The sequence below is a fragment of the Hylaeus volcanicus genome, chromosome 2 (genome assembly GCF_026283585.1).
Source record: "Hylaeus volcanicus isolate JK05 chromosome 2, UHH_iyHylVolc1.0_haploid, whole genome shotgun sequence".
Lineage (NCBI taxonomy): Eukaryota > Metazoa > Arthropoda > Insecta > Hymenoptera > Colletidae > Hylaeus > Hylaeus volcanicus.
In genome coordinates, this window is record NC_071977.1 from 26,276,963 (window position 1) to 26,302,649 (window position 25,687).

General features: G+C 39.5%; 3 protein-coding genes across 7 annotated transcripts; all 3 read left to right on the forward strand.

Moving 5' to 3' along the window:
- The first annotated feature begins 79 nt into the window (after positions 1–79).
- LOC128872447 (solute carrier family 26 member 10-like) lies at positions 80–13,696 on the forward strand. Of its 5 annotated transcripts, none has more exons than XM_054115133.1 (14): positions 80–542; positions 3,533–3,646; positions 4,608–4,769; positions 5,586–5,696; positions 6,315–6,484; positions 6,560–6,727; positions 9,143–9,244; positions 9,492–9,625; positions 9,717–9,879; positions 10,594–10,770; positions 11,316–11,588; positions 11,790–11,951; positions 12,377–12,503; positions 12,787–13,696. In XM_054115133.1, the coding sequence occupies exons 2-14, from the start codon at positions 3,550–3,552 to the stop codon at positions 12,957–12,959; spliced, it is 2,019 nt and encodes a 672-aa protein (XP_053971108.1). In that variant the 5' UTR covers positions 80–542; positions 3,533–3,549; the 3' UTR covers positions 12,960–13,696. The 5 variants fall into 5 exon arrangements, with proteins under 5 accessions (XP_053971108.1, XP_053971110.1, XP_053971107.1 ...); XM_054115132.1 differs by lacking the exon at positions 80–542 and adding an exon at positions 1,273–1,686; XM_054115134.1 differs by lacking the exon at positions 80–542 and adding an exon at positions 3,289–3,443.
- A 340-nt stretch (positions 13,697–14,036) lies between these two features.
- On the forward strand, positions 14,037–15,746 carry LOC128872451 (signal peptidase complex subunit 1). The gene is made up of 3 exons (XM_054115141.1): positions 14,037–14,196; positions 14,341–14,400; positions 14,477–15,746. The coding sequence occupies exons 1-3, from the start codon at positions 14,152–14,154 to the stop codon at positions 14,657–14,659; spliced, it is 288 nt and encodes a 95-aa protein (XP_053971116.1). The 5' UTR covers positions 14,037–14,151; the 3' UTR covers positions 14,660–15,746.
- Positions 15,747–23,180: 7,434 nt separating this feature from the next.
- On the forward strand, positions 23,181–25,644 carry LOC128872450 (uncharacterized). Its single transcript, XM_054115140.1, has 4 exons — positions 23,181–23,294; positions 24,539–24,597; positions 24,902–25,184; positions 25,490–25,644. Exons 1-3 carry the CDS (start codon positions 23,274–23,276, stop codon positions 25,146–25,148), a joined length of 327 nt encoding a protein of 108 aa, XP_053971115.1. The 5' UTR covers positions 23,181–23,273; the 3' UTR covers positions 25,149–25,184; positions 25,490–25,644.
- Positions 25,645–25,687: the final 43 nt, after the last annotated feature.

The window sequence follows — 25,687 nt, forward strand, 5'->3', positions numbered from 1 at the left end:
GACTCGACGCGAGAGGATCGGCGTCTTCCGCCGATCGCGATGACGTCCGTCGCTAGAACAAGATGAAACAGATAAGAGGAACGACGTCCATAAATCTCCAGGCTCCGGTGCCGCGATACCGCTGTCAACTTTAGTCGCTTTTAGGAAATTCCGAGAACTTTACACGCTAGATTAATACCACCGAGAGAGAATGTGTCCTCGACGATCTAACGAAACGAGAAACGGCGGCACAAGCAACAGGACCACCTTCGCAGTGATCCGCTTGCTCGACCTACCGTGATCAAAAGTGAAATCTCGTTCGATAGTGGCTCGCCTTCCCTTAACGTGTCGCGATTTCAGTGTGACTTTGTCTCCAAGTCTGTTACCATACGCCTATTCGTCCTGTTCGTGGCGCGAAAGTCTTGGTTCGTGTTAGAAGTTCGCGCGATGGACTCTCGTCGAATCGCTGCGACCAACTGACGGAGATCTGTCGAATCTGATGCGATATCTGATAACCGAGGAGATCTTGGATTAAAACGGAGCCTTGAGTCGCTAAATTTTTGGTAAGCTCATAAAATTTTTTATTGGCCTGTAGTTGAGGTGATAAGCTCCAAATGGAGTGCACAGGGGTGTAGCTTTCGGTGTGGCAAAGTTGGGGAATTTTTAGTGGAGCGGGTAGGTTTTCGTGAGAAAAATTACGCAAATGAAATCAACGCGTAACCGTGCGAAACGTAACCAGCGAATGATGGATTCCACGCGGCTTGCCGGTTACGCGTAGCGAGTTTCTAGACCAAAGCGAGTCCAAAAGATGCTGCCGCTATCGGTATCGACGCACCTGCGAATTATTGTTGCGTATGGCGCGCGATCCAAATTGGAGAGTTTCGCCAACATTGACCATAGAGGCTGTGACATCATTTCGATGAATTTCTTTGATAGTCATACCGCCACGTTAAGAACAAATATTTCCCCAAGCCCTAATCATAATAGAAAATTATAGGACAAGGAGCATACGATGAGTTCATCATGACTTCCTCTGATGAGAACTGCATAGCACTGAACAGCAAAATCAATGTCAAGTAGTCTGTCAAGTTTCAACACTTAAAATCTTATACATAAATTTAGACAGCTCACAGATATTAATTAAACAAACTAAAATTAGGATAATTATCCACCAACCAAGAATACAATCTTTGCCCCCTATTGAGTCCTCTGGGGTCAATAAAACAGACAAGAAATCATTTTTAATCATTTCTATTGCACCCTAACATACATATCTTTAAAAAACGAACTCTTATCTGCTACCTATCAACGTTAACACGTTTGATTTCATGTCATGCACAGTCAGTATAAACACGATTATCGCGTATGTGTCCGAGCAAGTGCTGAGTACGAGGCTAAGAGGGAGAATCTCCCTAATCGGCTGCCAATGTGATACCATAAACACCGCGTGATGATTATATCCCACCTCGACGCACAATGCGTTTGTCTGCTTAGCATCTCGATTGCTGACACGTGACTGAATGCCAACGGAAAATGCAACACGCTCAACGGGAACGTTCACTCTCGTTACCTTCGATCCGTTAGTAAGCGATAGACGCCGCGCGCGTTATCACTCCTCGTGACTTCGATCCGGCTTTCGTACTTGTTTCCGTTTAAGCGGGTCTCTCTTCAACGCCACGGAGCTGCATCCCGTCGCCACGATGACAGGTTTTCTCTCAGACTTTTCCTCCATGGATTGCATACACGCTTGGTCATACGCTTGAAAGAAAGGGGTTCTATTTTGAATTTTTTTTTTTTTTTTTTTTTGGTGTAGTTGATCTGTTAATTTTGGAGGAAAGTTGCTGCGCACTGTTACGAAGAATTATCAAAGGAAATAACGAGAATGATAGTGCTTGTTGGTGGTCAGGATGACCAAGTGAAATATTTAGAAATATTGAAATATTGAAATTAGAAATGAGATAGATTTGTTAAATGTATTGGTGCAGCATGTGACTCGTAAAAATCAAAATTTATCTCAACTTTTTTTTTATATATTGTAACTCGTACACTCGTATGTCTATTGTATGCCGAATCGGTTTCCGAATACAATCAGTAACGTTCTGTGAGTCGACCCGATAAACATGCCACGAGGAACCGTTAAAACCATTTTCCTTTATACCGACCAAGCCCAAGAGACACAAAAGTATTCTACAATATATAATTTATATATAAAGTAAAACTTGAAAGCTGGTATAAAAATCATACTTTTCGTTAGATTCATTTATCCCACGGATTTTCTTTTTTGATGCATAATAAATGGCCAAATTTCTCCACAGTGTTATAAACGTTATCTCACAGATTTTTTTATACGTCCCAAAGTTCAAGTTCAGCGCCAAAGTTCGGACAATTGAATAGTTCAACGTCAAAATTTGAATAATGAAATATTCACGAATGAATCTTCGCCAATAATACAATATTTAATCAGCACTATGAGAAGCACATGATGCGTGCATAAATATGCATCGTAAAAGGATTGAGGACAATTAGCTGGGGTCTAGCGTTGGTGTGAAGTCCCCGAGGCGCGGCTTATCTGCGTGAAATCACAAATGATATTCGCATGTATTATCAAAGCTGCCTAAATATCGATTTTAAGTATTATCAACGAGAAGCACTGATTCGTAATACTTGAATTTAACCGAGTTGTTTATCAAAAATTATATGAGAAGAAATGATTTGTTATTGACAACACCACGACATGATAAGCTAGCCTAATTTCAATCTACCTTGGATTCTCCTGTGGAGTCCTTCCAAAAAAATAAAGAATAATTCGAGTTAGTTGTTTTGGTAGATGACTTAAAGAGAAAATATATGAAAAATTGGTTACAATGGGGAAGATTTGTAATTAAGTTCTTAATCTAATTAAGAGTCCTAAATTACTAGTTTGACTCGCAGTCGTCACTCTCAAACACTGAACTGACCTACAGCGCAATATAAATAAAACCTACATACCCTAAATCACGTCTTTCCATCCATTTAAAGTACAAACTAAAACCAAAACAAGTCAAATCACGACTCTCCTCCACCAAACCGATTCAATTGGCGGTTTAAACAAATCGCGTCGAAGACTCTTAACCCTTTGCACTCCAAATTTTCTAATGTCGGTACATTTTTGTCGACCCTCGCTCGACGTACGAATGCAAGGGGTTAAAATGTGGAAAGTCTCCCCACTACGCACTCAAGCACGTGGCAGATCGTATTTCTCTCTTTGCCACTGTCGCTGTCATGTGTACGTTCGAGCAGTTTTGCGCAAGCATCGTTTCCGCGCGCGATAAAACGTGTTATCCGTCAACTTCCGAGCGCGTATTTGTTTGCGGGTCGTTGAGCACATCCGCACTCGTTGTTCGTGACCAGCTCGACTCGAGTACAGTTCACCTTCGATGATCGGTCCTAAACGACCCGGATCGCGAAATTTGGCGACGATCGAGGTGCCAGGGCGAATGTCGTTGCACGTGCGGGGGCGTGTTGAGCGTTACGCTTAGGACACCGCGACTCACGTGGCACCAATTGTTCGCAGACTATCTGAGCGACGAGATGTCGGCGATCACGGCGGAATTGTCTGTGAGACGACCGGTCTATCAGCAGGACGAACTCAATCACCTGTGCAAATACGTGAAGCCCAAAGAGTCGCGTGAGTATCTCTTCGGATTAAACGTAGACTGGTAGCACACATATATTTCTGAGCAGATGGCTGTTTACGCGTGTTGAGGTCGCGGTGATGCGTTGTTTATCTACTTTAGACGCTTGGCTGGCGATTAAAACAGCGTTGGGTGTGTTGCATACGAGGCAGTGTTATTTGGTGGAGTGGTGATTGTAAGTTGCCACTGTAACGCTTTGGTGAGGTCCTTTTTGGTAATTGACGGAGTCCTTGAAGAGGATGTCTGATATTCTCAGAGATGTTGGGAGTCATGGTAGCTCCAGAGGTTCTGGAAAACAAACCAAGTTTTGAGAATTGTGTTGAGCTACACGGGTCCTGGACTCTCTGTTTTCAGACTCAATTTCATGGATCCCAGGATCCCTGGAATTCCGCAGGTCCAGAATGGTTCCTTTAGGGTTCCACCGCCCTGATGCTATGTGTATCGGGGTTCACAAGTCTAGAATCAAGTCTGCCAAGCGCCACAAGTCCACTGTTATCTATTTCTGGTATATCAAATTCGGGGTTGTCTATTTCAAGACCTCTTAGTTCATCAAACTCGGTTTCCATGCACTCAGAATCCCACGTATTCTGCGCTTTCAATCTAGCTCGACTGTTTCCTGTCCCACGAGTCCTGAATCCTTTACCTTAATTACAGTCCTACTTCTTCGTGTTCAAAACACAATACTTAAAGAAGAATACTTAAAGAAAAAGGAAGTTCTACAACTTATTCAACTTAAGGAAATCAGTTTTCAAAATCACCTCCCCCCCTTGAATATTTATCCTGAACATATTCACACTCTCTAATTTATAACAATGTTAAACAAGAGGATCCTTGCTCTGCCTTTAACACGAATTCAACGAGCATACCATGTGCCAAAGAGACTGTATAAATAGTGCAGACTATTAATAAGATACACGCACATAGGTCACAGTTTAAAGCAGTCTATTGGCATAGTTTTGCAGAATATATCATCGAGATGCGGGCGAACAAAACCGCTGACGGTTTTAAAGAACTCGATACCCCTTATCGGCTGGTTGCCGAAGTACGATTGGAAGAACGACATTCTAGGCGACATCATCGCTGGAATTACCGTCGCTGTGATGCATATTCCCCAAGGTACGTTTGCCAAACAGCTTGTGTTTCTAGCGAGCAGTATGAGAAGCACGTTTGGCGGTAAAACCGCCTAACGATACTTATTGTTAATGAACCGCGATAACACCTGTTCGAAATTATACCCTGTGATATATTGCGTAGCATGCCACTTTGTCTTAACAAATTTTGTTTCTAGTCGTAGACAAGCATTTGCGTATATGCAAATTGAAGAATGGTGATTTAAGGCGTCGAATAAGCTATTGTTTATTTCTATGTTTTGTTTTGACTGTTTGGTTTGGAGGCAACTTTGGAACTCATAAACACGAAAAGTATTACAATTGATATGGATCACATTGATACATAAATTATTATTATATGTAAAATTAAGCAGAGTTGAATGAATTACGAGGAGTAAAAATAAATTTAGTGTGGATGCTATAGGCCAAATGGGCCATCTGCATCTCAGAAGCAAAGTATGTCTAGTATAAGGTTTGGAAATTTGATGCAAATGTGCTAATACTAAAACAACCAAACTGGTCGAATTTTAAACTTCTTCCTAAAGTCACTCGATTATTAACAACGTTTTTACCGTAGTGTTTGCGAGGGATTATAAGTGATACAGAATTTTATTGATAAATTAGTTTGCACATCCTCCCTCTAATTACACAGATATAATTATATATGTAATATATATCCTCACTAGTTTACCTCGATAGTTTTACTGTTATGTCGCCCAACTAATCTTCTTCGTTTGAGCTATTAAATTTCCAAATTTGTATTCAACATAGTTCGCGTCTGGGACGGAAATTCGCACAACAAATCCACGCGTTTGTTCAACAGGAATGGCATACGCGATCCTGGGTAACGTGCCGCCAATAGTTGGCATCTACATGGCCTTCTTCCCCGTTCTCGTGTACTTCTTCCTTGGCACGTCCAGGCATAATTCGATGGGTAAGTCATCAAGCATGATACAACGATACTTACGCAAGACGGGATAATCATCGATTCCACCATATTCCTTCGCACGGGAAGCATTCCTTCTACTTTCCTTTTATACTATACTTTCTAATGTTGCTAACCGATGCATCAACGTAATTGTTATCCAACGCCTCGAAAACGCGTTGCAACGAACGCAAGGCTTTTATTGCTCTTCCTGTTCACCGAATCCTCTCCCCGAGAGGAACTTCCTATCAAATATTTGAACTCGTAATCAAACCAGATAGCGGAAGTCTCTTTGCGCGTATGTTTGCACGCGAATTCATTGCCACGGAAGCCTATTCGGATATCTAAACAATTCGGAGCATTATTCGCGATTAGACGCGCAAATGCCGATTAATCTTCGATGTTCGGTGTTATTTGTTTCGAAAATTATTTATTTGCATAGCTAAATAGCTACAGAATATTCTCAGATGGAAATATCGTACTAAACGTGCTGCATGTAAATTTTGTAGACGTCGTGGAACAATTTTGTTCATTTTTTCCAAAGGAAGTCAATATCTGGCTGTATTGGATAAAAATACGAAATACTATCGTTTCAACGAAAAAATAACTCATGGAACTGAATTCAAGGTACGTTCGCGCTGATTTGCATGATGACTGGAAAAGTGGTCTCGATGTACAGCGACCATGGACCCACCCTCAGAAACGAGACCATGGGAAGCGAGGCGTTGCCCCACAGCAATCATTATACCTCCGTAGAGGTCGCGACCGCGGTCACGTTCACTGTCGCCTTAATTCAGGTAGTTATACCCCTTCGTCTTTTCGTCCTGGTCTTCCAGAACGTGGCGATTTACCTTGGCCAATGTTCTCCAAAGCTGGGGATGTACGTGCTGCGGTTGGGCATCATCACATCGCTGCTCGCCGACAGTCTCGTCAGCGGATTCACCACCGCCGCGGCTATCCATGTATTCACGTCCCAGGTGAAGGATCTGCTAGGGCTGACGAATCTCGCCAGACGAAAGGGACCCTTCAAGTTGATCCTGGTGAGTGCTGGAACAAAGTACCGATCGGTTCGTTATAACAATTTTATTCTTTGGAATGTTGGCGAAGATTCAGCAGGGGTTTCGTGTGATCTAAGAAAATGACTTGTGGCGTTATTTACAATTGAGACAGTCTTTTAAGATTGAAATCAGGGGGTAGTTTGACCTTGTTAGGTCTGGAGAAACTATTGTTTGGGGCTATATAATGAGATAAAATGATCATGAGCCATCTTCTTGTAACTGGATGTTGAGTGTATTGAAATGACGCCATTTTGCTTTGTCAATTTCACTTTCTCTCTCACCCCCTAGTCAAATTTTCTTAGAGATTTAATAACCTCAATTTCGTCTAAACAAATTATGGCACATACAGTAGGACAATTAAATAATTTTTGTAAGTATTGAAGATTATTATAATCTCACAATTTAAATTTATTTCTTATGCTATTTAGTATTTTTCTCTCCAGTAATTTTCCTCTTCATTGCATGAAATTTTCGCATCTATAATGCATATTGCGACAAGAAGTAATTGATAACAAGACGTCGGTTAATTGACGTATCTACTGATTCCCACCTGTGCACACCTGCTGATCAAATATTTCACTTACGCTTTTCTTTAAGCACAAGCATGAGTTTCTTACTCGAGCTAGTATCAGGAACATTATCGATGATTCTATAATAAAGAGAGATCTCATCTCAACGCAGACGTAATTCGATTACCGATGACACTTTTCACCTGTTACGTGAACAAGATTGAAAATCGATCCTTTCACCGCTGAAAGCGCATAATCGTCAGCGTTCACGAGTTCGTTCTAAAGTACTATGTTAAAGGAAGTACGGCGCAAATTTTTCCACGCGATAACAACGTTTACTCGCTCGCCGACAAGCTAGTCAAACATCGTCTATTTCTTGTTGTAACAACGACCAAACAAAGAGCGTACATAATTGATAATGTGTACCGTGATTGGTATGTTGTTATGTTAATTAGAATACCAATTAGAGGAAAACGGTGGCGAAAAAATTGAATAGCTTCGAAAAGACACGTTGGAGATACTTTTCATATTTTTATAAGTCTTTTGAATTGTCACGAATTTACAAAATGCTTATTTGTAGATATATTTTATTTACTTGTTCTTCTATAGATATAAAGAATCAATGAATTACTCTTCTATATATTGTTTTATGACAAATTCATGAGAAATATTTAAAAAAAAAATCTACTAACGAATATAAAGTTCATGAATTTTATATATGACACCATTGTAAAGTATGATTGTAAAGATCAATTTTAGAAAAATGTGCAAATCTTTTGGAGCTCCACACAAAATTTGCAAATTAATACTCACGTCGAAATTCGTACAAAATGTGTAAGTGAATTGAAATTGTTCGAAACATTTGTCAATTTAAAATAATCCACGAGTATTGTTGGTAAGTGTCACCGCGACAATAGAAATTTTGCCGATTGTTATTTCGCAATAGGGGATTACGGTCCTTGAAAATCGCTTTCATGCGAATTTATTTTTCTCTGGACGACTAACGAACCATGTCCGCAGACCCCAATCTCAAATTGCCCGTTATGGGCCCGTTCACGCATGGCGTTCAAACGAGAAAACGGAATATCAATGAACTTTTACGTCCTTCTGGTCGAAGGAGAAAAATTTCCTCACGCTATGATCGAATAATTCTGCTGAATAAAAAGTGTCTTAGAACATGCAAATAAACGTAAGCTACAACACTAATTTAACATTAATTTAAATACGAACCAGTAGCAGACAAGACATTCGAGTGACGTTATACAATTTTGGCAAAGAAGCCTATAACAATTACCCTAAAAATTAAAATGCTACCCTACAGATCATCTACAAGTTAAGGTATCGCGACCTAGTCGCGTTTCCGCTGTTCTTCCACGGTTGTAGTAAGAAAATCGTTAAATCAAAAAGTAAAAGTCGCTAATAGTCTCGGAGCTAATTCCACTTCCTCTTTGAGCCAAATAAGATAGTAATGGTTAGCGTCGCGCAACAGCCGCATTTATTCCATTTGTAACTTCCGACGCATAACATGCTGAGGAAACGTTCGATACCCATTTCTCTTCGGTGACAGTCGAGCGTAATAAATTCCCGAAGAAAATGCAGCGAGTGTGGGAAAAATCCGAGGAAATTCTTCGACGAACATTCTCTATTAACAATCGTTTGAAAACAGGAGTTACGAAACGGTGCTACCAAAAAAAAAAACTATTGTATCATAATCACGTGACAGAAGCACGAAGGTTCTTACCAAGGATCGTTGGAGATGTACTTCTTCAAGTGAATTCTTCATGTATAATTGTGAATATTTGTATATATGTAAATTCACAAACTGAATTGTATGGACGTGTAGTAACATGTATTTATGTGGGTACACATTTGTTTGCGTTTGTTACAGACGTATGCGGACGTTCTCAACAATATCCAGAACGTCAACGGAGTGGCCATTCTGCTCTCAAGCGTCACCATCGTCATTCTCGTCATCAATAATTTTCTGAAGGTTAATACCACTTCTCTGGTTATAACATTTCAAAAGAGTAGTCCAAGATTTACTACTCTAATCAGTTACTTTCTTTCGCTCAACCAAACGTCTAAACTTATTTACACGTATAATTAAAATTGACTTGACCTGACCTCACTTAACTTGACCTGGCTTGATCTAAATGAACAAACCACACACAACTTCTGAGTTTCTGAACAACTTTTTGTAACAGAAAAACCAACGATAAATCGATTATTATTTTCAGCCAAAGGTGGCGAAAGTGAGTCCTTTCCCCGTCCCCATAGAGATGATGGCAGTCATAGTCGGCACGCTTATATCCGTCTATGGGAATCTTGCAACCTCCTACAGCGTCGTGACCGTTGGTCACATACCAGTCGGGTAACAGTATTTCTTCGAGAACGTAACTAACGATCACAACTCCATTATTAAATAAATGAAACCGAACAGTTCCTTTTCGTTTCGTTTCTAGTTTACCAAACCCATCTATGCCTCCACTAGAATTGATACCAAGCATCCTAATGGACAGTTTCGTCATCACCATGGTGTCCTACACCATCTCCATGTCCATGGCGTTCATCTTCGCGCAGAAGCTCGGCTACGAAGTGGACTCGAATCAGGAATTAATGGCACAGGTGAATTCAATGTTCAATCATATAACACCATCCTAATCATTCAGTTTCCCTCGAACAAGAAACTCCAAGTAAATTAGAACTTTAGTCCTCAACCCAGTTCCGCTTTCAAGGCACTTCCGTCACGTGATCTTTCTATTAAAACTCTATGATTCGAGACACAGGTGACCCAGTTCGTTAAAGTCAGCTCCTTCATTCGACAAGGCTAATTCCTTGGCCGCGATAATGTACCAAGACGTGAGATCTTATCGCTGTGTGAGGAAGAGTAGTAGGACCAGTGACGTACTCATTAGTATTATACTAAGTCGGGGGCCTTTGAATAATTTATTACATGATATCTTCTCTTTATAGTACACTGTCTTCTCTGGCTTGGAGTATTACTTTCTTTTGTCTGATAAAGGGTTCCCCTTTGAGAAATTAATTTTTTTGTACTTTTCTTCTTGGTACCACAATTATTCATGGGATAAGTATGAATAAATCTTGAATATTATTATTTAAACATATCCTTAAGTGCCCAATTACATAGCTTGAATTTTAATTTATTACTTAGAGTGTTCATATAGAATTAGTATGATACCTACATTACAGTTGAATTATACATAAATAAATGTTTGAGTTACATCTACATACGGGTAACGATAAATACCAAATCCCCAATAATATCGAGATAAAACTGAATGATTTAATCAAAGGACATCCTGATCGATCGATTTTCAGGGTATGGGCAACCTGGTCGGCTCCTTCTTCTCTTGCATGCCCTTCACAGCCTCGCTGTCGAGATCCCTGATCCAGCAGACTGTCGGTGGACACACACAGCTGGCGAGCTTGATATCATGCGGGATTTTAATCAGCGTGCTGCTGTGGATTGGTCCGTTCTTCGAGCCTCTGCCACGGGTGAGTGCCCAACCGTTCGATGAAGTCAGAGTCCTCGGATAGCAGGTGACCTCTGCCCTTTGACTCCAACCAGTGATCTTTGCCTCAGGCGAAAAACCACTTTCGATCTCGATGCAGACTGTTATGTAAATTTGCACGATTTGCAAAGACTTGATATGGTGTCGTGCGATAGTCTCTGGCCACTGGAGTCGCTAGTAACAAAGTAGCTTTATAATTCCTATAAGCTTATAATAAGAGATTTATAAGACACCCATTACACTATCTTTAAATGATAAACTTACGAACGCAGATACATTAAAAGTTAACGAAGACTCGATACATGCCTGTTACGCAAACGAATTCTCTTCAGAGTATAGACCCACGAATATTAATAGACTCACATCTCCACACACAGCCACTTCAAACATACACATAACAAGTTTCTACACAAATGGAACCAAAGTTCCTATTGCAGATGTAAGGACCTTACAGCCAAAACATATACCGAAATATTACATGTATGACTCTGTACACATGTTTATAAGAATCCACTTCTTTTCGAGCAGTGCGTCCTGGCCAGCATAATCGTGGTGGCCCTGAAAGGCATGCTAATGAAAGTGACGGAGTTCAAGAGGTTCTGGCAACTGGACAAAACCGACGGGATCATCTGGGCGACGACGTTCATCACCGTGGTTCTCCTGGACGTCGAGTACGGCCTTGTTCTGGGGATCGTCCTCTGCGTAGGCAAGCTGATCCTCTTCGCTGTGCAGCCTTACACCTGCGTGCTCGCTCTGGTGCCTGGTACCGAGCTTTATCTGGATTCCAAGAGATATAAAAACGTACGGAATAACATCAGTACTCTCTTATCTCGTTTCACCTATTTTCTACTTTCACCTCCTTCGACGAACGTCAGGCGTAATTTATTCGAAATTGTTCGAGACAAGTTCAGTACTGTTTCACTTTTATAACGCACCATCGTCGCGACAATTCAGGCTGGAGCGGTTTCATGGAATTCCTTGATAGAGGAAGTGTTCTTTCAGACTGTACAGCTGCCTGGCATAAAAGTATTCCACTACTCGGGAAGCCTGAACTTCGCCTGTCGACAGTACTTCCGCGATCAGGTGTACAAAGTTGCAGGACTTATACCCAGGAAGGAATCGGATGGAGGCTTCAAGCATGATGAATTGAGGGAAGTTAAAAAGGTGAGCAGAGAGCAATCGTTGGATACTTGAAGGTTTTCATTTGCTATCTTGATCAAGGGACTTGGTCGTTAAGGACTAGTATTTCTTTGAATCAATTACAAAGAAAGTGGAACTGATTAATATTCGAATAAATGATTAAATGTCAGGTGTCGATAAAAAAAAAAACTTCATGTAACTTCATGTAACTTCATGTGAAAATGTTAGAAAATTTCCTCGTTGAACTCTACAGATGTTTTATTAAGATTCCAATTAGGGACATCGCGTAGTAAAGTATCATTCATTATCGTTTGGACAACCGTCGATCACGAGACTCGCCCGACCACCACCGATACACTTCATCGACTTCAAACGTCAGCAAATCACGAGACACGAGACTTGCGTAATCGAGTAGCGAGAATGTTAATTTCCTTGTGGTCGTGTTGCAGTTGCAAGTCTTGATACTGGATTTCACCGCGGTGAGTCACATAGACCTGGCGGGCGCGACGACCCTAAGAAATTTGATCAACGAGTACGTCGAGGCTGATGTCTCCGTGTACATCGCAGGTTGCTCAGGTGAGTATAATCGATCGATCGCGTCCTGGAACGAGGATCGATAGGGAAACGGAAGTGTCTGCGACAGGTGCACGTGATTAAGACGCTGACAACGTTGTTGCAGGACTTTCTAAGCTCTGTTACTTAATGCACCTATACGTTGCAAAGCAAATTAACTCTCTGTGTCAATAACTTCGATAGCAACATAGTACCTAATATGGGATGACACTACATCCCAAGATAAAATAAACCTCAATGCACACAATTTATTCTAACACTCAACGCCCAATTTAACATATTCTAGGGCCCGTGTACGAGATGACGAGGAAGTGCGGGCTGCCAGAATGCAAGGGAGACCTGTTCGCCATGTTCCCCACCGTTTCAGACGCGGTGCATTTTGCAAAATGCAACCTCGAACCATCCTCGATACCGTGGAGCTCAACGATACACGTGGACACTTCCATCGCGAGACTATGACAGGATATGCCAATTCGTGGCTTCCAAAAGGAAGCTGCTAAAAAGAATACAGTAATACCTCACCAAACTTCCTGTTCGGAGGAAGCATTTTTTAATATTTATTCAATTGTGTACGAATGGATATATACTAGGAACATCTATTAAGAAAATTGCTATGGTGCCAATTTTTAAGGTTTTTAATAACCCTGACAGGAAGTCACTTAAAGAAAAAAACAAGAGGTTCCGTGTTTTCGTAAACTCAACCAATTTTCTTGCTCAATGTCGCTGGCATACCTATGTATATAGACACTTTATCGCGATCTCGTTTTGAATTCAGTGAGTGTAGCAGCGCGTGTCAGCCAGGTCATTAACCATCGGCGTGAAACGCGAATTGCTAACATAATTGCACGCGGTTTGCGCCAATAGTGCGACTTCTAACTGGCGACGAAACCTCTTTTGTACTTAAAATATAAAAGGACCATTTCGAGATGCACGATTGCAACAAAACTCGCCAATATTACTGTCCATCGCATAGACATATGAAAATATGAATATAGTCATATGAATATATTCATACGTCTATGGTCCATCGTTACATATTCTGAACATAAAACGATCGCATGTATTATTTATACTATGCATTTATTTAATTTATGTATTATAAATGATTACGTGTTACTTGTTGAAGTAAGTCGATTGTGATGAAAATTTGCACATTGTGAAAGATGACAAAATAAACTATATTATTTATATTATAATTTAATGTTTATTACAAGTTCGCAGCCATTAGCTCGCTATTATTCGCGACGAAGGATCGTCCGAACAATGATTGAACGTCGCGAAATTTTTATTAGAATTTTATTTTAGCATTATTTAGCTGATAGCTTGTGTACATAAGTGATTGGAATAGAAACATAGACGGCGCCAATATTATTTTTGAAATTACGGAAATCCTTCAAACTACGTCTGCACTTTCTCTGATTTACTTTCTTTTAAATAACTTAAAGCAATTTAAAAAAACCCGCTACTGTATATGTGTGCATACACGCGCATGCGTTGCACACTTTAGTTAGGTAAATTTTTCCCATGCGGCGCTACAATCTTTGTATCAACTTTTAATACGTGAGCTTGGATCCTCTTGGTGTACGTAGTGTGTCGAAACTTGAAATTTGCATGTCAGTTTCTGCCGGCAAGTTTGCATTATTTGTTTACAATGAACTCGTGGCTGCAATATATCACCTCCATTCCGATGCATATGGTAAGTTTATCAATTGATCATAGCACGGTGTCAACTGTATGTAAATAGACATTTAACATCCTTCAGTTAGGTTATGTTACCCAGTACAACAGGTGTTGCATTCAATAAGGATGTATTTTACAATGAAAATATTTTTCTGTTCAGGACTACGAGGGCCAGGGTCGAGCAGAGAGGGTGTCAAGGATCATCATAACGCTTTTCGGAGTAAAATATATTTGAAATACGTATGTCGTGTGTGATCTTTGAATATTGTTTATAAACGTTTGGTATGCGTTTGTAGGTAGTTGGATTAATATTGGGCTACGTTCTCCAACAATTTTCGCAGACAATATACATGCTTACAGCTGGATTCGTGATGGCTGCTATAATTACTCTGCCACCGTGGCCTATGTATAGACGTAAGCCCGTGGAGTGGCAGAAACCACAGTTAGAAACTACTGTTAAGCAGAAGAAGAAGAAGTAATTCATATGTGCTTGCTATTGTACTTAAGAAACTTTTATTACAGTGTGTTATGTAATATTTGTTGGTATATAGGAAAGATAAAATTTCTTCTCGTTATTCTGCAATGAAACTCTGTTGCGATTAAAAAGCAAAAGCAAAAAGTTGTTCTCGACAACTATAGCCGTTAGAATTTAAAAAGAAACACAAATGAAAAGAGTACAATTTCAGAAATTCTAATGACTGAATAAACTGAGTGGGACCTCAGATTTATATCCACAGCTTGATGCATTTTGAACATTAAATAAATATTAATAATTGAAAATGAATAAATGTATTTCTCTTTGTGTATTCATAGATCTGAATTTGTATTACATTAAAATTATATTCCTTTCTTTACACTCGCAATGTTTAGTATCTAATACCAGGGTGCTCAAGGTGAGGGACTCGATGGGACAAACGATGGCAATATGACGTAAAGAGAGAAGAAACACAGCTAACGTTTCGTAATTCCTAACATTTTCTTGTCTGATTTCAATACCCTCGTAATACGATGTCATTCTTGAGATATTTCCATCGAATCTCGTTTAAATTCCGCGAAAGGAAATGTGCGAAATCGACTTGTGTCAGTTTCGCTTTTATACAGCTGTCAGAGAATGAAAGGCCAACATTGTTGAATGGTCGTAGCACCGCTAGAAACGCGGTTTCTAATCGGTGATGCCACACCAATGAAATAAAATGTCTCTCATTAACAATTTCCGTCTAACCGATCAGCGACACGATCTCTGTCACGAACCACGATGTTAATTTCGATTGAAACCTCTTCCTGCGATTGAGATTCTCCGAAAGGGAAGAACGTGAAAGAATTCTGACATCATTTTGCACCAAGAAATAATTTTAAATATTATTTACTTTATACTTAATCCTATTTCAATAATATATTCGTTATGTGGTACGACATAAAAATGGCAGCAATCTTTACAAAATTCGTCGATATATTGATGGACATATAAAATATATTCAATAATTCTTTAGTGTTTTAATTAGATCTATAATGTACTACGTACAAAAAAAACAATTTTAGGAATATATTAGAATTAGAATTGCCAATTAGAAATGCAAATAAAATAAAATACTCTTTAAAACGTATAATTTGTTATTTCATTCCTAATTTTCTGTGCATATCCTATGTTTGAATTCCTACAGTATATGTATGGTATACTTTTTTATGTTAGATTTTTCTGAATTTCAGTGGAGAAATTCATACTCGGAAACATTAGAAAGCACTACTACGCGTAACGTGTGTTTATACACTACAACGACAAGATGATAAACCGTAGAAATTACGCAATGGTATTCATTTGAAGCAATCAAGCTAGCAATTACATTTTGAAGCCACACCGACGGAAAATGGTTCATTGTTATTTCATACATTTGCTATATTCCATTGGAAATATGTATATTATTATTTGCCTCCCTTTGTCAGTACATTTTTAGCGAAAAAATTAGGGACAATCACTCCAAAGAACTTTCTCGAAGAAAGTGTAGACATGAAACTATATATGATTTCGCGCCGATTTGGTGGGTATGTATTGTACGAAAGAGACTTACCTTCAAACTTGTCACACATATCAACGCCAATTCTCCTCCAAGTTGATCCAACACTAACAGATTCACTAACGATACGAATTTTCGTATCGAGGACTCAAATATTCACAAAATGACTCCGTTCGATCTTATTCTTTGCACTTCTACTGATTTCAAGAAAATTTGCCGCCAACTCTCCATCACGAACCGAACGACGTGAACGTGTCGCTCGAGATACATCACCTTACTGAAGTTCGCCCGCTTCACTACCGCCAAGTGTCGGCCAATCAGAATGATGTGTTTATAACTAGTTCACGGACGAAGCACTAGGGTCCACCCTAACGTACACCTGCGGCGGTAAATCAACATTATTTGAATATATAAAATATGAAATAAAGGTATTTTTTGTTTTGGAATTAATTCTTTATCCAGAATGATGACAGACAGGGCCGAGTAAAAAGATTGTCAAGGGGCATTATTGTACTGTATCAGTAAATTATTAGATTTGAAATATTTACATTTTATAGAATTTATTGAAAATATTGTTCCAGCAGTTTTAATTCCAGCAGCATATTTCCAGCAGTATTAATTCTTGTTCTGTTGTGATTCATGTATCGTCGTAAACCATTTGACTGGCTAAAACTGTAGTTTGGTCTATGTGCATCGTTTTTTGTTAATACAATTTACTTATTGTTGTGAATTAAATGAAAGTGATTGCGAAAAGAAAATAATGTATATATGTTTCCTACTCCGTTGCATACCCAATTGTTTTTCTGTTAAATTTATAGTTATATTCGGGAGCAATACACAGTTAAAACATTAAAGCAGTGGTTGTTTACAGTATAGGGCCTGCTACATGAATCCTGTAACAATAAAAAAGAAGGATATTATTTTGAAATGTTGGGCTATAGTTTTATTTTAATATTAACATCCTAAAAAATTAATTTACTATCTGCAAGTTTTCCTATAACATGTGCATTTATGTTTCTTCTCTCATTAATTCTGTACAACAGTATTTGTATTTCAACGCGCATACTTACTTGTTTCTGCTCAAGATTACATACAACTATCTTCGAAATATATTACAAAATAATACAATTTAATCCCTCTTTTAAGGAAAATCAACCAAAGGTGCCACCGCTTCGAGAAAATTCTCAGAAAGACGAAGCTCGAAGGACCCTGTATTCGACCTGCTGTGAAATCGCTTTATTTACAAATAGACCTAATCGTGGCATATAGGCCTGGTTTATCGCGTAACAGCATTGTTTACCACTGGAAAGCAACGATTATTGCGAAACGCTGCGTGCACGGAGATCGATGTAGACGATCTCGCTGTCCAATTTGTACAAAAAAATATGGAGCTCAGATTTTCCCTTCCGCTTCGGAACCGCGGTTATATAATCGCATAACCGACAAGAGGAAGGAGACTCGTAACAAGGTTGATCCCCGCGGCCGTCTCGAGCACCCCGTCGATTCCGCGTTCGATAAATCGCGCTCGCCTTGAACAATTAACCGTCGTTTATGATTATGCCTGCACGCGGTGCACCACCCATTGGATCGGTTCCAACCATTGACTTTCATCGGCCGCATTTCTCATTTTCTCTCGTCGGGCACGTTAACCGAACCATATTTCCCTCAAAATCGGCCTCCTACCGAGCGACTTTCACGGAGGACGAAGGAGGTAGAAGAGTTTTGGAACTTGGTGGGGATGATTGCCCGCGATTCTTACGTAAACGTGGAACGATTACAGGCACAACATCGAAAACACAAAATGCCGCAACCCGTCGGCGCTCGTTTTGCTCTCTTTGTCCATTTTTACGTACGGGTTCCGGTCTTCTCCCCTTTCGTCACACCGTAAGACGTGTCGTGGACGCGAAAAGGGTCTACGCGGATCTTGCGCAACTCTTGAGGAAATCCTTGGGTGACTACCTCGGCTGAATATTATTTATAATGATGATGAATCGATGACATTGATTGACTATTTGATGGAGCACGTTGAAATAAATAGAGAAGATTTTAGAATGAACAGAGTATAATTCAAGCTTTTATTGTAAAGCTTGTGAGCATCATAAGGTCCTATGACACCATATTTATAATTGTGTTCTCTGTTGTGCTATTGGGTCTCGGAATATGCATTTTATTTTATAGATTAATCGTACATCTCTTGAGAATTTTACCTACAAAATGTTCACATCTTCGTTGTTCAAAAAATATGGATTATTTCAAGAAATCGTTACTATACTATTTTATCTCTAAATATAAAGTCTATTTTATAAATTTATTAGAGTCTGGTGCACCTGAGAGAACATTTGAGCTCCAAGCTCTGTAATTTAAAAACATTTACTTTTCATAGAATTGTTATCTAAAGTACAAGTCGTCCTTAAAAATCCTTATAAACTACAAGACGTTGAAAACATAAGAAACCAATACAGATGTACAAAGTTACAGTAAAATATTAAATAAATTCAAAACTGGTAAAAGAGTGAAAAGTCCAATAGAATAATTTAAGACCAATGCCATATATAACATAAAATTTTATCAATCTCTTCATTAATTCCTTATTAATTTAAACAATTTTTTAAATTTCAGGGCCGAGTCCTGGGTCCCAAGTTATTATGGTTCCGCGCAGTAACGGGCCTGACGATGGACCATTGGAAAGGTGAGCCGAAGTGGAAGTGCCCTTGCGTAATCACGATGACTCCGAGTTTCCAATATCACCGTGAATCGCGTACCTTTCTCGGCTCATTTTGTTACTGGGTGCACCCGCCACGCAAAATACGCGCCACACACGAGAGGGTTACGAAACGCTTTCTCCCTGTATGATGGATATTTTAAGTATGCAGCCAGCACCGCTTCCTGCAGCACTGCCCGGGCCAGCGATGCATGTACGAAAAAAAAGAAAAAAAAGGATGTAATCGGCACGGCACAACATGGTCTCAATCCTTACCTTGGTCTTAACACTGACTCCTTCCTTGAAAGAAACGAGCGATCGACTGGAAAGCCATGGAACCGAGGCTAAGTATCCCATCAAGAGTGCGTGGAATTTCAACTATACAAATTGCACGGTTTTTCTTTTCTTCCTTGCGCGTTAGAAGCATTTTCACATTGTTCGGTACAGGAACGCAGGGAAATGAATACAAAGAAAATTGACAGCCTTCTTGGAATTTATTTGAAGCTGTAGTAGATTTCTTTTAGTTGCTAGTGTTAAGAATTAGAGGACGAGAAATTTAGTAACCAGGACTTGTTGCAAAAATATTAGAACTCTTTCTTGTATAAATGATACCGGTAGCATCATTTGTTGAAACAGAGTGGTACTCTTCAGTGGAGCCTCAATTATGACTACGCTCACTGTGATTTAAATACGATGCAGATGTGATTGGGTGCATTCAGCAAAGGCAACAGTTTGAGTAATTCAGCTGTGATCTTAATCACTTCGAATAAACGAATCAAAGGAGAGCGGAGTTACAAGTGATAGTATTCTACGAATATTGGCTGAGGAGGCGTATCAGACTTTATAGTCAACCGTCATCCTACTCATCCATTCCTACATCCCACCTCCAAGGTGGTATTAACACCATCCTCACTGGAAGAAAATTGGAAGATTGACGGGTGAACGGATGCAAATTAGTATCGATTAAATTAACATGTCGAAACGGCGAGACGGGAAGTTGCGGCACGCTCGTTACCCGCCTAGACATTTTATACTCAATTAATACGTCGAAGTTTCGTGATTATGGGGATAAAAGCGTCCCGAGGAAAACGACTTTGATACGCTTCTGTAATGAGTCGTTCGCGGACATTGTACTACCGTTGATATTGGCCTGGGAAACAACGATACGCCGAATTGTCGGCCGGAAGAGGGGAGTTTCGCAATTTTTGGGAGGAAACGGAACGAAGTATGCAATCTTTTCTCAATTAAGCGTCCTCTGTTTCGGATCCAAAGTTAGCGATTAACTCAGTTACGGTCGATGATGATGTCCTTCCAGAAGAATTTAGGACTTGTCTTTGCTCTGCAGGTTCGAGGAAAGAAGGAAAAGTCATGGTGGATTGTTGCTCTGAGCACGCGACATAAAGTAGACATTCCAAAGGTCTCGACTTGGAGTTGAGGATTTCCTGGGTTCTCCCTTCACTTCCTTGGCGAAAGCTACAGATGCAACATTTTATAGATTACGTATTTATAGCTTTGTTAGGGAGATTTCAATGTATTTTATTAAATGTGAAAAAACCATGTTAGGATTGGGCTGACAACCTAAAAGTAAGGATCATTTAAGGGATTCTGTTGATGTCGTATGCGTAATATAAGTTATACCTGAAGTGTTTTTAAAAAATGTTTAAGAGGAATAGTAAACGAAGTTTGATCATGTCTAGGTTAATGATGAGAGGTAAATTGTCTTGCTCTACTTGGTAGGTTTCAGTCGATTGACGCTGAGCTAGATTCGTTCGAATGCAATTAATAGTCAGTAAACTGGCGCGCCGCGGTCGCTTCGCTCGTTGAGGTCGCCCTGCGATTATGTCACCGACCAGCAGACAGTGTCAACGTTCCCGTCGCGTCGATGAAAACAAGAATCGACCTTTTTGGGCTGTTTCAACATGTCACGGGTGACACGCAACAGAATTTCTCTTTTTCGTGAAAGAACGCAGTGACACGTTGATATGGATATCAATTATCTGTATGTAAATGAGAATAGTCCTCTACCGCATAATGCATCCAATTGGAAACTCAATGGAGACTATTCCAGTTAAGTTGACTGAAATCATAAACAGAATTTATATTAGTTCATTTTTTTTTAATTAAGATAGTAAGTGTACTATAGTTTTTCTTTTCTGGCAATGTAAAACATTTAAAAGATACTCAAAACAACATTGCTCTAAATAATCAAACAAATAAAATTACAAAGTTAACTGAATCTTTTAACATACAAGGTTTAATCCCTTTAATTTTATTATATAATTCATGCATAAATATTCAAGTGATAAATGATTAAATTCTTAAGCACCATAGATGCTTATTTCGAAATTCTACATTTCGGTCTACATAGCAGGCTCTCTCTAGGAGACAATAATTATATAATTGCAGATGTTGCGATACAATTGGAGAAGATGCGCACGATGTCGCAGTTGCGTTCGATTATACGACATTTTTTCGGAGCCATTTGGGTGAAATCGATCACGTAATGCAAAAATATTCCGCCAATGTCCGCGGCGTGTTACGTGATGCCTGAATGACTTATCTTCCGGGGGCCGAATGTGGACACAATTTCGCGATTTAACCGCAATATCGCGAAACTGATCGATAACGGTTTGTGCAATGCTCGCGGGCTTACTACATTCCATCCAAAAACGCAGAGAGACATTTCAAGCGAACCTAGATGTCGAAAATCTGACGTCTCTGCGAAAGAAGTCTCGTTTTAATTGATATTCCGCTTTCAATTCCACGTTTGCGATAGTCTCTACAAAAACGGAAACATGGTCCAAGAGAAAGTCACCTAGTATGCGAGATGACATGCACGTAGCAATTTCAAAATTAGATCACGATGTTGAAATTAGATGCATAAACCTGAACTATTTATAAGTGGTGTCGATACCGTGTGTATCGAATCTTTTGGGTGTTTTTACAAAGGGAGTGCATCTTATGGTTTTACTTTTATTCGTCACGGTTGGATGTTAGACGAATAGTGCCAAGTTATCATACATTTACTAAAAGAAGCTTTCACCTCGGCATCGTTAGAGATGACGATGTTTTCCGCGAAAACTTTATGCGATCACCGATTTCTGATGCAAATGAGAAACTATTTTATTGGAAAGGAACTATGAGGAAACGATACCTACTTCCTGCCGTTCGATCGAAAAGTCGCATCTTTTCTCTGGTTCATCGTGTTAGATTGTTTCTTGGAAACTTAGTATACTTAATATACTTCGTATAATGAAGTGAAGTAATGTATACATTAATTTGTATTTACATATGTATGGATGGATAGATGTGCAGAGGTGAGAAATTGGATAGTGAGTCTGATTGGTAACGGTACAATCTCCTTGATTATACTAGTATTCAAAATTCAATAGTATAATGTAGGAGATTGTACACAGTTTAAACACAGTGTTTGTAACCTCTTTTATAAGCCTGTATTTATTGAATAATTTTTTTAGCATAATCACGTCCTAGCATTAGGGGAGTCGACAGATCGCTCTAGCCGAAGAAACACAAGTGCTGGAGGTACCTTCGAGACATTGCTTTACAACGAATTAATTGTGTGACGACCAAGACAATTGACTAAGAAATAAGGCAATTTACCAAGCCTTCATTAAGGTACAAACTCGTACATAAATATTCCCAATGATAAAATATTCATCAAAGATAAAAAAAAGAACCTTAAGAAAATTGTATAACAGAATAAAATAGATCAAAACAAGAAACAGATGCGAAACTAAGGAATTTCCAAGTTAACTCTTACCTTTCCAGTAATTATCACGCAGCAGTCGACCGAGAAGATCTCGACTCAAAATCAATGTCCAACCGCGGAAAATCCGGGAAACTCGGCGTTTTCCCGAGCAACGACGTAACGTCATTAGCGACGCGTCGACGAATTAACAGCAGCAATTATTTACCTCTCACCTATTCTTTCCGATTCTCATATCGGTTCCGAGCGGATTACTCAGCGATGGGGAGCCGGGCACGTGCCGTACGCACCGTACGCGGTGTGTTACGCAGCTTAAGGGGGCCAGAGGGGGGCAGAACGAAACGTAACCAGCGGCGGGCCCGCTTCCTAGCTTTTACGTAACCGTAAAGTCGAGCGACTTTGCTCTCCCACCCCGTGGCTTTTCACCGGGTGGTTTTGGCCACCACGGTTCGTCCTTTATAAGCACACATACCCGGCCGTTCAAAGCCAGAAACGTAACGACATCCGTAAAACCTCCGTCGTGTGATCGTCGCAAGACATCCTCCTCGTTCGATTTGTTCCTCTGCTGTTCGGTCGTTTGGATCATCGTTCGTCGGGCCTAGTTCCGCGAGGAGGAAGAGCTTTCCACGGAAGAACAGAAACAGCCGACCAAGATGCGCTCCCAGACCTTCGCCGTGAGTACATCGTTCCGGGGGCCTTTCTGGTGCAAAGTGCGGATTTTGTGAATCGATAATCGATGAAGTTTCAAGTTCTCGTCAGTCGTTCGTGTATTTAGATGTATTGGATTGATCTAAGTGCTGGGCGAATAGTTTTGATTTGGAATTGTATTTTGATGGGAGGAGTAGCTAGGGGAACTGGGGAAGATGATGGATTGATGGGATGTGGAGCCTGATTATTTTTGATAGTGGGTTCTTTTTTCTGTTATAGGACTATCTTTGAACGTGAATGATATAATTGTTAATATCGTGTCAGGTAAAAAGACGAGTTGAATTATAAGAATGTTAGGTGGTCTACTTTTTTGAAGATTGAAAATTTATGGAATATACAAAATGTATTTATTCATTTTTAATTCGTTCAAAAAGTGGGAAACTAATATTTGACATCATGGATGACCTTAACGGTTACGAAGTATGGTAACATGTAATTCTTGTATGTAATTTGATTGACATTTTATCAATTCTAAATCTTCAAATTTTTTGATATTCCTGTAATATAACTTCTTTTCTCTTGTAACGTGACACAGTAACAATAATTGAATTATTTATGAATATTTTGTTACCGAAGAAGACAAAAAACGGGGCCGAAAAGTTAATAAATATATGGGAAACATTTTTGTCTTCAGACTTTATTGTGTATTCATGTATTTCATTCTGTCAAGCTACAAGCATTACACTGAAATTCGTATTGGCACAATAAAGAAAAAACATTCTCACAAAAATGAGGTTAAAATTGAGAATTTAGAATTTAAGAACATTACGTTACAAACATGAACAATTTGAACACCAAACAGAGGACCATAAACCCTAATCTCATTTCTATAATAAAATATAAAAACGCATATTACAATATAATTTTCCACAATAGTACGTTCGAAAAGGCATCTTAGATTCAGGATCTGGTTTCAGGTAAAATAAATTACTCTCCTAAAATTCATTTCTACGTTTTCATTTCGGAAAAACTATCGCAGTCTCGAAGGTGTCGCCTTCGTAAATTGATTTCAATCAGGTTTGGTAAAAATTAGAACAAGATGCTTTCACCCCAACGACGCGTGATCGCGCGAGGCACGTAGCACGAGCAGTGAAATTGCAAAAAGGAAAAAAAAAATACCGTCGCGCATATAAACGACACACCTGACACGTCGTGTCGCGGTGCATTTGCCGCCTTACAGACGAATCACAAATTCACATTCGTGTTGCAGTTGATCGTGTTCGGAATACTGGCCGTCGCCATGTCCACACCGGTGCCAGGGTACCACAGGTGAGTTGACGAAGTGCCTTCGACATTCGACGCATATCTCGCAGCTCATGGTTGTCAGAAGAATATTTATTATTTTTTATTAGATTTCTTCTTCTCTTCCCTCTACTTCTCAATTAAATATTTTTAAGCAACATCGAACTTTTTACGTTTAAGAATGAATTAAATATAATTATAATATTTACAGATATCGTGAGAGAGTCTAAACATTAAAAAAAATTAATTCTCGTTTCTGAGACTGCAAAGTTTGATCCTAAAATATTTGTTTGAATTTGAAATATAACAACAATCGATCGTCTGATTTCAGTTCTCACCGTCACGTACGCATCCACGTACCTTATCACGTGCACACGGTTCATCATCATCACGTGAAGAAGATACCTGTGCATCACGTCGAGAAGGTGCACGTCCCCGTCCCTATTCCTATCCATCATGTGCAAAAGGTTCCAGTGCCAGTGCCAGTTCATCACGTCGAAAAAGTTCACGTGCCTGTCCCGGTTATCGAGAAGGTGCACGTGCCTGTACCTGTTCACGCGGAAAAGGGATGGTGGTAACGGGAGCGCTCCGATTTTCGGCTTGTTATTTCTTAGGTAATCAAACAATACAGATTAAGAGGTTTGTATGCGTTGTTTGTGTTCTGTGTCATCACACAGGAGAAAATTGACAAAAATAATTTCATAAGGGTGTGTAACAATCTTCAAGCAGAGAAATATAATGAGGCTTTCTATGATAACATTTTGTATAGAATTTAATAGTCCTCGTAGCTATATTCTTGTTTATGCTTGAAAAATATTACCCACCTTCGGAAGATTAATTTTGTAAACTCTTATATTTGTAAATCTTCTCGAGATGTCTCAAAAATGTACACGCAGCGTTTTCTGTTCCTCTGTTGCAGATTGTAAAATGAGGGCATTCGAGTTACTAGCATTTCGTGGAAATTTATTTGCGTTTTCGCCGACCAAATCGTTCTGGAAAGTTTTCCCGTACCAAGAGCAGAGAGAAAGAGAGTGAGAAGGATAGTACAAAATAACTCGAACCGCCTGCGTTAGTCATTTAAGTTTGTATAATAGGATATCACTTGGTATGCACACGC

Bases quoted from the DNA above. Each gene is read 5' to 3' on its own strand.
- LOC128872447 (XM_054115132.1), top strand. The intron at 3,647-4,607 runs GTGAGTATCTCT...CTATTGGCATAG, and splicing joins CGTGAAGCCCAAAGAGTCGC to TTTTGCAGAATATATCATCG. The intron at 6,485-6,559 runs GTAGTTATACCC...TGTTCTCCAAAG, and splicing joins TCACTGTCGCCTTAATTCAG to CTGGGGATGTACGTGCTGCG.
- LOC128872451 (XM_054115141.1), top strand. From the start codon at position 14,152: ATGAACTCGTGGCTGCAATATATCACCTCCATTCCGATGCATATG. The intron at 14,197-14,340 runs GTAAGTTTATCA...TTTTCTGTTCAG, and splicing joins CCTCCATTCCGATGCATATG to GACTACGAGGGCCAGGGTCG. The intron at 14,401-14,476 runs GTAAAATATATT...ATGCGTTTGTAG, and splicing joins TCATCATAACGCTTTTCGGA to GTAGTTGGATTAATATTGGG.
- LOC128872450 (XM_054115140.1), top strand. From the start codon at position 23,274: ATGCGCTCCCAGACCTTCGCC. The intron at 23,295-24,538 runs GTGAGTACATCG...TTCGTGTTGCAG, and splicing joins TGCGCTCCCAGACCTTCGCC to TTGATCGTGTTCGGAATACT. The intron at 24,598-24,901 runs GTGAGTTGACGA...GTCTGATTTCAG, and splicing joins CCGGTGCCAGGGTACCACAG to TTCTCACCGTCACGTACGCA.